The 12,045-nt window shown below is 47.8% G+C and overlaps 1 protein-coding gene across 1 annotated transcript in view; it reads left to right on the forward strand.

Annotated features, from left to right (window-relative positions):
* Window positions 1–12,045, forward strand: part of LOC311314841 (F-BAR and double SH3 domains protein 2-like) — a 42,897-nt gene that overhangs the window by 28,615 nt on the left and 2,237 nt on the right. The window contains exons 11-19 of the mRNA XM_084445351.1: window positions 1,798–1,914; window positions 3,370–3,468; window positions 4,548–4,700; window positions 5,637–5,771; window positions 6,502–6,585; window positions 7,863–8,049; window positions 9,825–10,078; window positions 10,413–10,797; window positions 11,023–11,090. Of these exons, the coding sequence (XP_084301477.1) occupies window positions 1,798–1,914; window positions 3,370–3,468; window positions 4,548–4,700; window positions 5,637–5,771; window positions 6,502–6,585; window positions 7,863–8,049; window positions 9,825–10,078; window positions 10,413–10,797; window positions 11,023–11,090 (1,482 nt within the window). The remainder of the gene's footprint in view (window positions 1–1,797; window positions 1,915–3,369; window positions 3,469–4,547; window positions 4,701–5,636; window positions 5,772–6,501; window positions 6,586–7,862; window positions 8,050–9,824; window positions 10,079–10,412; window positions 10,798–11,022; window positions 11,091–12,045) is intronic.

Genomic DNA, 12,045 nt, shown 5'->3' on the forward strand with positions numbered 1-12,045 from the left:
AATGCTAATGCCGTTTCAGAACTCGAGTTTTAGATTGATTGATTGAATCATTTATTGACAGTTTAAAAATACAACAGTACCAAGGCCAAAAGGATATCACAGAAAAGCCAGAGGCCTGTTTTGTGGTCCATAAAAGAACACGTAGCTACATACACACACAATATGTACTTATTAACATCAGAAAACAGACCAACAATTGTTATTACATTACTTGTAGTTATACTGTAGTTATAATCCCATGATGTCTCACCCATGGTAGGGGCTACTGAGGGGCCGTAGGTAGCCAGGCTCGCCCCCTAAAGGGATTCATGCTGGTCGGCCGTTTAGCGCCTCTGATGTTGCAGTTAAATGTTGTTTTTGGTGCTTTGCATATCCAGTGGCGGAGCTAGAGTTGTATACATGGGATGGCCAAGGAGAAATAGATCCCCCTGGGGGTAATATATGGTATTACAACTAGACGTCAACACTGAAGAACACAAGATGGCAACGAGCAAAACGCCACAGACCGTCTCTTCTTTCATTTCTCTTCTGTTGAACGAGTGACATTGAGAGACGTCAAAGCTGCGTAGGGGACATTTACCAAGGCTAGACTCTGCTCCTACTGTTGATTATTGATCGGCCCCCCAAAAAAGTGAGCGAGGGGCCCCCGAACTTACGGGGCCCTAAACAAATGTTTGCTTTGTTTATAGGGTCGGACCGACCCTGCTCCTATCAAACCGTGTGTCTCCACATTTCTGGTCCCCTCGTTAACGACCTTTGACCTCTGTCCAGAGACAGGAGCCCATCTCAGGGAGAGTGGTCAGTGACCTCCCAGGGGGTGGATGAGGTTATGGTTATGGTAGATGGTATATTTATTTATTATATAGCGCTTTTTATCCAAAGCGCTTTACAATGAAAGCCTCTCATTCACCCGTTCACACAGCAATGGCGGCAGCTGCCATACAAGGCCTGCTCATTGGACACTTCAACATGTGGACAGGAGGAGGTGGGATTCGAACCGCCGACCCTACGATCATAGGACGACCCGCTCTACCTCCAGAGCTATACAGCTGTCCCAGTCTGGACTCCTGTTCTGGGCTGTGTGAACCTGACCAGTCCTCCTCAGCGAACCTGAGACCAGCTCATACAGAAGCAGAGAAGTTATTTTTCCTCCTGTGAGGTCATCCCAACGGGAGGCAGGGATTGGCCGCGTTTCCCTTTCGAGGTCATATACAGGAAGTGTTTTTTTTCCTAGATGGTGTTTTTCTTGAACATAAACAGCTGATTTATACGGACTCGCTCCGAGAGACGCCGCACACCTCACGCTGTGATTCTCGTCATGTTTACACCATCAAACTCTCTGAATCTCATTAGTCAATATTTGCCAACATCCAGCTCCAAGCGCCGCGTCTGCGCCAGACCCAGGCCAGACCCAGGCCAGACCCTTCCTGTAAAAGTAGAGGATCTGTATCTGTATGACTGGCCTGTTTTCCACCACTAGCAGGAATGAATTATTGTAAGTCGCTTTGGATAAAAGCATCTGATAAATGACTGATGGAATGGAATGAATATCAGCCCATTGTGATGGAGTCCTCTGTCTGTGTCTCTGTCTGTCTGTCTGTGTCTGTCTCTGTCTGTCTGTGTCTGTCTCTGTCTGTGTCCCCGTCTGTGTCCCTGTCTGTCTGTGTCTCTGTCTGTCTCTGTGTCTCTGTCTGTCTCTGTGTCTGTGTCTCTGTCTGTCTGTGTCTCTGTCTGTCTCTGTGTCTCTGTCTGTCTGCGTCCATGTCTCTGTCTGTCCCTGTCCCTGTCTGTGTCCAGGTGGTCCAGCTGGAGAGGGAGGGCGGAACCTCGGAGGAGCACAGCCTGGACAAGGAGGCTCGGCGCTGGGCGACCAGGGTGGCACGAGAGCACAAGAACATCATCCACAGCCAGAGGGTGAGAGGGGGGATGATGTTAGCCTGAGAGAGAGAGAGAGAGAGAGAGATGAGGAGCTGTATCTGATTAGATTTGGTAAATGAATGAACATTGAATCGTTCCAGATGAATATTGACAAGATGGCCATGCTCTGTTAGCCTTGTGAGACCGTTCTGATCCTGTGATCTCATTCAGTGTCTCTCTGCAGACCAGTCTAGTCTTCCCTCGAGAGTCTCTCCAAACATTATTGTGGGCGGAAGTTCTTGCCTTGACAAACTCCTTCAGCCAATCAGTGTAACAAAACAAAACAAAAACTTTTCAAATCCAGTCAGAAGAACGGCAAAAACATATTTTCCTCTGAGAAGCTCCGCTAGTGCATACTCTTGTTTGAGTTTAATTGTTGTTATTGAGTCTATTTCCGCACTTAACTGCTGTGTTTATTCTACTAACGTTAAGGTAACCACTCATCGCTTTGCGAGACCGTTAGCCTGCTGTTTTTTCAACATCAACTACTGGACCCAATCGGGCTGCGTTCTACTGGGGGGGCGGGACAGCAGTCAGAACGGAGTCCCTGATTGGCCCGGTCACAACGCAATCAGAGAATAATCATTGGAGATGGGGGGAAGTCTGCGGTGTGAAAGTGGACGTGAACTCACGAGATCAGGATGGTCTCACAAGGCTGGTACTCTGTCCCTACTGGGAGAGGACTTCACCATGGGGCTGGTCTGGTCTGGGTGGGCGTATGGGATGGGTTTGATCTGGAATTTAGGCGATAGTGGGGTAGTGATGTAAAAAGGAGGAGGAGGAGGAGAAGGGACACAATGGAGAGAGTTGTGTATACTGAGGCTATGGCAGATTAATCATCCACCAGTGTGGTGTGTCATAAGGAAACGATAACACTTTACGACAAGGAGGTACCATTACTTCATGCCCACCGCCCTCGGGTGCTCTGTCGAAATCAAGGTGGTGAGAGAGAGAGAGAGAGAGAGAGAAAGAGAGAGAGAGACAAAGAGAGAGAGAGAGACAGAGACGAAGAGAGAGAGAGAAAGGATTAGAATGTTCTTGGCCAAAAATCTGTCCATTTCCCAGTTCCCAGGAAATGAGGCATTTTCTCTCTGGCCAGACTTCACCAGACTTCACCACTCTATCTTCATGTTTTGTTTTATCTTTTACTATTTTATTCATGTTTTGTTGTTCTATCTTTTACTATTTTCCACCACAATTGATTTATTATTTCCCTCTTTATCTTTCCTGTGTCAATACTGTCATGCTGTCAAAGTTGATCATGTTTTGGTTTCTCCTTCCTGTTGTCAGTGTTATTTAATGATGTCTGATCACGGCCTTGTTGTGTGAATGTTGTGTGAATGTTGTGTGAATGTTGTGTGAATGTTATGTGGATGTTGTGTGAACGTTGTGTGGACGTTGTGTGAATGTTGTGTGGGCATTGTGTGAACGTTGTGTGAATGTTGTGTGTAGGCCCTGGAGGAGTTTGAGATGCAGAGCTCCACAGAGCAGAGCAGGACGGAGCTGGAGCTGAAAATAGAAGAAGCCAAGGAGAACCTGCGCAGGGCAGAGGTGAGGGGGTGTGTGTGTCTGTGTGTGTGTGTGTGTGTGTGTGTGTGTGTGTGTGTGTGTGTGTGTGTGTGTGTGAGAGAGAGAGAGAGAGAGAGAGAATCATCTTTCACTGAGTTTTGAATGTCAGTCAACCCCCCCCCCACCACTACACACACCCCTCCTTAAAAAAACAACAACTCCTATTGAACCTCTGAGGCAGCCATTACACTGTGTCCCCTAAGCCTATGATGCCCCCTGCTGGATGAAAAACACATTACAACTCACTGTCTCACCTCTGGAGTTAAAGAATAGTAATAGTAATGATAACTACTAATAATAATCATAATAATTACTTAAAACTAAGTCACACAGCTTAGATACTTAGATTGTACGAATCAGCACAATTGTGTGAACATTTCAATGTTTAATATGTGTATGAGCTGTTAAAAATTTAGGAGTGCCAGCAGTTTACAAAATGTGTGAATATTTTCAAAGCAACAGCTGCCACCACTCTACAAACATCAAGTTGCTGAACATTCCACCAGCAATTTCAATGGTTCAAAAATTACTATTCAAAAATCAAAAATCTGAACAGATCCGGGAAACGGCTAAACATCATGAACATTTTAAGTTTAAGTGTGAATGAAGTTTCTAGCACAAAGTATGAAGAAGTAGTTTAGGGCCCCAAAAATGGGGAGAACTATAGTAGTAATAATAATAATAATAACAATAACAATAATAATAAAGAAATAGTGGGAATATCACAAGTTGGGCTAGCTTCTACAAGCTAGCCCACCTAACTACTAATAATACTAGTACTAATAATGATAACTATTAATAATATTAGGAATAATAGCTCTATTCTCAGCGGACCCTTTCTCAACCCTTATTATACAACGGTTAGTTCTGGTTCTTGATTCTGAATGGCTGGAAGCCGTGTTAAAATACTTTGTAACACACACCTGGGACCGCATATCATTCCATTTTCAGTATTAATGCGCCTCCCATTTGATCCAATGCATTGTAGTTGTTGTTGTTGCTTGGTACACACGGCCTCTCGTGGTTTATTGCTTAATCGTCTCATGCTGATGATGTCACAGACGGTGAAGCTGAAGGCGGAGGCTCGCCTGGACCTGCTGAGACAGGCGGGCGTTGCCGTGGAAACCTGGCTGAAGAGCGCCATGAACCAGGTGATGGAGGAGCTGGAGAACGAGCGCTGGGCCAGCCTCACTACCCATGATCCTTCACTCTCCGTAAGTTCACACAGCCTCACTACCCATGATCCTTCACTCTCTCCATGAGTTCACACAGCCTCACTACCCATGATCCTTCACTCTCCGTGAGTTCAGACAGCCTCACTACCCATGATCCTTCACTCTCCGTGAGTTCACACAGCCTCACTACCCATGATCCTTCACTCTCCGTGAGTTCACACAGCCTCACTACCCATGATCCTTCACTCTCCGTGAGTTCACACAAACCTCACTACCCATGATCCTTCACTCTGAGTTCACACAAACCTCAGTACCCATGATCCTTCACTCTCCTTGAATCCACGCAACCCTTTGTGATGCGTTTGTGAGGCAGACAGTTGCACCAATAGGGTCGTCCCTCTTGGAGGGACTGTTAGCGTTCCTTTGATGAGGGAGTTTAACCAACCACTCTCTACCACTACTGTACCTGGGACACGCGAGGACACTTTGTCACTCACTTATACATATATAACCAACATATTCAAGATATGATGAATACAGTACAACGAAACATATTACACTTGTCTCTTTTCCTGTGTTTTTGTGGCTAAGCGCTAATGTTTGAGAGAGTTGGTGTGGTTCTGATGTTCTGAATTTTTAGAGAGGTGGTTCTGATGTTCTGATGTTTTAAAGATGTGGTGTGGTTCTGGTGTTCTGGTGTTTTAGAGAGGTGGAGTGGTTCTAATGTTTTAGAGAGGTGGTTCTGGTGTTCTGGTGTTTTAGAGAGGTGGGGTGGTTCTGATGTTTTAGAGAGGTGGGGTGGTTCTGATGTTTTAGAGAGGTGGGGTGGTTCTGATGTTTTAGAGAGGTGGTTCTGATGTTTTAGAGAGGTGGAGTGGTTCTAATGTTTTAGAGAGGTGGAGTGGTTCTAATGTTTCAGAGAGGTGGTGCGGTTCTTGTGGTTCTGATGTTCTGCTGCGTGTGCCGGTTCTGCAGGGCACGGCCGACCTGCAGCAGGAGGATGAGGAGGAGATGGAGGACAGCAGAGAGACTCTGGATGACAGCAGCTCCAGCCCCTCCAGCACCCTGAGGAACTACCCTCTCACCTGCAAAGTGCTCTACTCCTACAAGGTAGCTGCTCTCTCCTGCTGCTCTCTCCTGTTGCTCTCTCCTGCTGCTCTCACCTGCTGCTCTCACCTGCTAAGTGCTCTACTCCTACAAGGTAGCTGCTCTCACCTGCTAAGTGCTCTACTCCTACAAGGTAGCTGCTCTCTCCTGCTGCTCTCATCTGCTAAGTGCTCTACTCCTACAAGGTAGCTGCTCTCTCCTGCTGCTCTCACCTGCTAAGTGCTCTACTCCTACAAGGTAGCTGCTCTCACCTGTACATTGCGCCACATCTATGGTGTGATGGTGACCTGTAACAGTGACCTTACCTGCACCACACACTACCTCTAACCTCCAACCATCCACTTACACTCCTCCCCCACTCTCCTCCTCTGTCTCCCCCTCCCTCCTCCTCCTCTCTTCTCCTCCCCTCTCCTGCTCCTCCTCTCTCCTCCTCCTCTCCCCCTCTCTCCTCCTCCTCTCTCCTCCTCCTCCCTCCTCCTCCTCTCTCCCCCACTCTCCTCCTCTGTCTCCCACTCTCTCCTCCTCCTCTCTCCCCACTCTCCTCCTCTCTCTCCCCCTCTCCTCCTCCTCTCTCCTCCTCCCCTCTCCTGCTCCTCCTCTCTCCCCCTCTCTCCTCCTCCTTTCTCCCCCTCTCTCCTCCTCCTCCTCTCTTCTCCTCCTCTCTCCCCCTCTCTCCTCCTCCTCTCTCCCCCTCTCTCCTCCTCTCTCTCCCCCTCTCCTCCTCCTCCCCCAGTCGTCCCAGCCAGACGAGCTGACCATCGAGGAGCAGGAGGTGCTGGAGGTCATTGACGATGGGGACATGGAGGACTGGGTGAAGGTAGGTTCCTAGGTCCTAGTCGTCTCTAGTCAGCTGGTTTGATGGTGTAGACGGTCTTCCTCACTCCCGAACAGAGCATCTAGTAACTTCTAGTCTAGTAACTTCCTCCATCTAGTAACTTCTAGTCTAGTAACTTCCTCCATCTAGTAACTTCTAGTCTAGTAACTTCCTCCATCTAGTAACTTCTAGTCTAGTAACTTCTACTCTAGTAACTTCTAGTCTAGTAACTTCCTCCATCTAGTAACTTCTAGTCTAGTAACTTCCTCCATCTAGTAACTTCTAATCTAGTAACTTCCTCCATCTAGTAACTTCTAGTCTAGTAACTTCTACTCTAGTAACTTCTAGTCTAGTAACTTCCTCCATCTAGTTACTTCTAATCTAGTAACTTCCTCCATCTAGTAACTTCTAGTCTAGTAACTTCTACTCTAGTAACTTCTAGTCTAGTAACTTCCTCCATCTAGTATCTTCCTCCATCTAGTAACTTCTAGTCTAGTAACTTCCTCCATCTAGTAACTTCCTCCATCTAGTAACTTCTAGTCTAGTAACTTCCTCCATCTAGTAACTTCCTCCATCTAGTAACTTCTAGTCTAGTAACTTCTAGTCTAGTAACTTCTACTCAAGTAACTTCTAGTCTAGTAACTTCTAGTCTAGTAACTTCCTCCATCTAGTAACTTCTAGTCTAGTAACTTCCTCCATCTAGTAACTTCTAGTCTAGTAACTTCCTCCATCTAGTAACTTCTAGTCTAGTAACTTCCTCCATCTAGTAACTTCCTCCATCTAGTAACTTCCTCCATCTAGTAACTTCTAGTAAGGTAACTTCCTCCATCTAGTAACTTCTAGTCTAGTAACTTCCTCCATCTAGTAACTTCCTCCATCTAGTAACTTCTAGTCTAGTAACTTCCTCCATCTAGTAACTTCCTCCATCTAGTAACTTCCTCCATCTAGTAACTTCTAGTCTAGTAACTTCCTCCATCCAGTAACTTCTAGTCTAGTAACTTTCTCCATCTAGTAACTTCTAGTCTAGTAACTTCCTCCATCTAGTAACTTCTAGTGTAGTAATTCCTGTGTGTTGGGGTGTGTGGTTCTGATGTCCTGGTGTTTTAGAGAGCTGGTGTGGTTCTGATGTTCTAATGACCACCCTGTGTGTTGGGGTGTGTGGTTCTGATGTTCTGGTGTGGTTCTGATGTTCTAATGACCACCCTGTGTGTTGGGGTGTGTGGTTCTGATGTTCTGGTGTGGTTCTGATGTTCTAATGACCACCCTGTGTGTTCTCCCAGGCCAGGAACCAGACCGGCCAGGTGGGCTACGTCCCAGAGAAGTATCTCCAGCTGCCGTCGTCCAACAGCCTCCTGAGCATGCTCCAGTCCCTGGCCGCGCTGGACGCCCGCTCGCACTCCTCCAGCAACTCCACCGAGCCGGAGACCGACCCGGCGCCCGCAGGGGCCGTCAACGGGGACTCTGGGGGTGAGGGTCGTCGCCGGGCCCGGCTGTCCCAGCATGCATCACAGGCACTGTCCCAGCATGCATCACAGTCACTGTTACACATACGCTCATAGCCAGATTGGACCAGCTGGGTCGACTTAACGAGTTGATAGCCACCGTCGTGGTACTGTTTATCCCTGATTGCGGTTGTTTGGTTTACTGGAGCGAGCTAGCTTCGTAGTACAGGGATCCTGGAACACATCCTGGATATGTTGAACGAGCTTCGTAGTACAGGGCCCAGGTCTTGATTAGCCGATCCAGATGTGCTACTGGTGGAATCGAACAAATACATTGTAGCTACAAATACTAGTGTGTAGCCACCATCATCGCCCAGCAAACCAGACTGTCAAGGTGTGGCGTTCAAGCTGTCAAAAAGAAATCCGTAGTACCTGTAGAACGTTGAAGACATGAAAGGCAGTGGACGACCCTGACCCGGTCTGCGTCTGAGAACAACGCTTAACGGGCCCTTCAGGGACAGGAGGAGATCAGGTGAATCTGGCGCTCGAGCGCACGCTGTGACCCTGAGAAGCTTAACGACCGGCTCAGCGTCACAACACAAGGAGGGACACGACAGAGTTATGATGCGGATAAAATCATACATTGAACATAAAGGACATAACAAAACAAAGTGGTAACACAACGGACAAGAAAGGAATGTGGTCAGACCCGTGGTGGTGTGAGAGACACTGGGATGAGCAATAGAGCTTAAAAACATTGTCTTTCCACACAAAAATGACCCCAAATACGCTGCAAACTATTAACACCTACTTTGAGCAGAGGTCTGTTGATGAAACACTTAACAGTGTGGGACTAGCGGCCTCAGAGCCCCGACCTCAGCATAACTGAGGCTGTGAGTAATCATTAGGACAAGGAAAATAAGAAGCAGCCGCCAGTCAAAAGAGTTCCAGCAACCTCGGAAGAATTTACCACAAGACTGCTTGAAAACATTATACAGACTGCAGTGCACCACTGCCAACTGCTTGGGTTTTACATTCTAAGGGAGGCAACACAAAACACTGACTTGTTTTAAAAACAATAAATTATTGTATTAATGTTTATTTGTGTTTATTCTAATCTTATAAAGTGTTTTAAGAGAAAATAATGGCATGGAAACACTGACTGTCCAGATAGAACGCTTTAAATATATTTTTTTATTCTATGACTTTTGCACAGTATTGTACATGGACTCAGCTGCTGTGTGTGTGTGTGTGTGTGTGTGTGTGTGTGTGTGTTCTGTGAGCATTCTTTAGGTTTCGCTAACTTTTTTTCTCCATCTCTCTCTGTCTTGGTCTCTTTCTCTCTCTCTCCCCCCATCTCTCTCTCTCTCTGTCTTGGTCTCTCTCTCTTTCTCTCTCCCCCCATCTCTCTCTCTCTCTCTGTCTTGGTCTCTCTCTCTCTTTCTCTCTCCCCCCATCTCTCTCTCTCTCTGTCTTGGTCTCTCTCTCTCTTTCTCTCTCCCCCCATCTCTCTCTCTCTCTGTCTTGGTCTCTCTCTCTTTCTCTCTCCCCCCATCTCTCTCTCTCTGTCTTGGTCTCTCTCTTTCTCTCTCCCCCCATCTCTCTCTCTCTCTCTGTCTTGGTCTCTCTCTCTCTTTCTCTCTCCCCCCATCTCTCTCTCTCTCTGTCTTGGTCTCTCTCTCTCTCTCTCCCCATCTCTCTCTCTCTCTGTCTTGGTCTCTTTCTCTCTCTCTCCCCCCATCTCTCTGTCTCCCTCTCTCCATCTCTCTTGTTCTCTCTCTCTCTCTCTCTCTTTCCCAGTGTGCTTTGCGAAGGCCCTGTACGACTACGCTGGCCAGACGGATGAGGAGCTGTCCTTCCCCGAGGGAGCCATCATCCGCATCCTGAGCAGAGAGACGCACGAGGACGACGGCTTCTGGGAGGGCGAGTTCAGCGGCGCCGTGGGGGTCTTCCCCGCCGTGCTGGTGGAGGACCTGACCGGCAGCGCTGGTACCCCGACCCTGACCCCGACCCTGACCCCGAACGGAGATGGCCAGGGAGAGACCTGCTCACAGGTGATAGATCTGTCTGTCTGTCGGTATCTATCCATCTATCCATCTATCTATCAATCTATCTATCTATCTATCTATCTATCTATCTGTGTCTGTCTGTCTACACAAACACACATACACACACTGTGCACAAAATAAGCACATTCGGGTGCACAGAATAAACACAAAGTTTGTTGATATTCACCCATTATGCAGGTAATCAAGCAATATTTAAATCTTTGGTATTGTGTGCCCACTCTTATTCTGGGGGGTGCATCTAGGCTGATTAGCTCATGTAGATCACGTTAACGTGTGTCGTATGTATTTTTAAGTGTTCAGAACATCATCTGTGTTTCAGGCATCTCCCTCTGCTCTGACCCAGGGTGAGCTGTCTCCCCCAAGCCCCTTCCAGCCCGGACCCCTGCAGACCCCCTCCCTCGCCTCGCCCAAATCCAGCCCCCTCCAGACCCCCACTCTGGCCTCCCCCAAGACCCCCACTCTGGCCTCCCCCAAGTCCAGCCCCCTCCAGACCCCCACCCTGGCCTCTCCCAAGACCCCCACCCTGACCTCCCCCAAGTCCAGCCCCCTCCAGACCCCCACCCTAACCTCCCCCAAATCCAGCCCCCTCCAGACCCCCACCCTGGCCTCGCCCAGTTCCTCTGCCCCGCCGTTGCCCCGCCCACCCTCCTACGTCAACGGCCACCATAGGCCACCGCCTGCGCCCGTCAAAAGCCCCTTACAGAGTAAGAACAACATTCCATAATCACAAACGACAACAAAACAACAAGCCCTGTTTATATGCTGTGTGTGTGTAATGACATGTACACCTCATCCATAATCACACTGTTTCATGTTTGTCAATTTTTCTCATGTTTATAAGCCAATGGCAAAGACATTTTTACTTTAAGAACTGACCGAGTGTTTTGATCATGGATGACCGTAGTGATCTCTGCCCTGCTCTCACTCAGGTCCAGCCCAGAGCTCCACTCAGCCGCCCCGATACCCAGCAGAGGGGGGAGCGGGCAGCATTCGACCTGTGAGTGACCACAACACACTAACCCTAACCACTCACAACACACTAACCCTAACCACTCACAACACACTAACCCTAACCACTCACAACACACTAACCCTAACCACTCACAACACACTAACCCTAACCACTCACAACACATTAACCCTAACCACTCACAACACACTAACCCTAACCACTCAACACATTAACCCTAACCACTCACAACACACTAACCCTAACCACTCACAACACACTAACCACTCACAACACACTAACCCTAACCACTCACAACACACTAACCCTAACCACTCACAACACACTAACCCTAACCACTCACAACACACTAACCCTAACCACTCACAACACACTAACCCTTACCACTCACAACACACTAACCTAGAAAATTAATTGTTAGTGTCAATTAGATTAGATATACACTATTGATTTTCTCTAGCTTCATTGATAACTAGAATACTATAGGGAGTTAAGAAATAATGGTTTTAACAAAATTTTTATCAATCCACAACTCCTGAATCAGAATCAATTATACCGGCAGGTAGTTTTTGTATGTGTGTATACTATGACTCCATTCGTAGTATTGTCCCATCATGTGTGTGATAAGACCTGTCCTCCATGCTGTCCCCAGTGTGATAACACCTGTCCTTCCTGCTGTCCCCAGTGTGATAAGACCTGTTCTCCATGCTGTCCCCAGTGTGATAAGACCTGTCCTTCCTGCTGTCCCCAGTGTGATAAGACCTGTCCTCCCTGCTGTCCCCAGTGTGATAAGACCTGTCCTCCCTGCTGTCCCCAGTGTGATAAGACCTGTCCTCCCTGCTGTCCCCAGTGTGATAAGACCTGTCCTCCATGCTGTCCCCAGTGTGATAAGACCTGTCCTTCCTGCTGTCCCCAGTGTGATAAGACCTGTCCTCCCTGCTGTCCTCAGTGTGATAAGACCTGTCCTCCATGCTGTCCTCAG

Source organism: Borostomias antarcticus (assembly GCF_949987555.1).
Source record: "Borostomias antarcticus genome assembly, chromosome: 1".
In the NCBI taxonomy this organism is placed as follows: Eukaryota; Metazoa; Chordata; class Actinopteri; order Stomiiformes; family Stomiidae; genus Borostomias; species Borostomias antarcticus.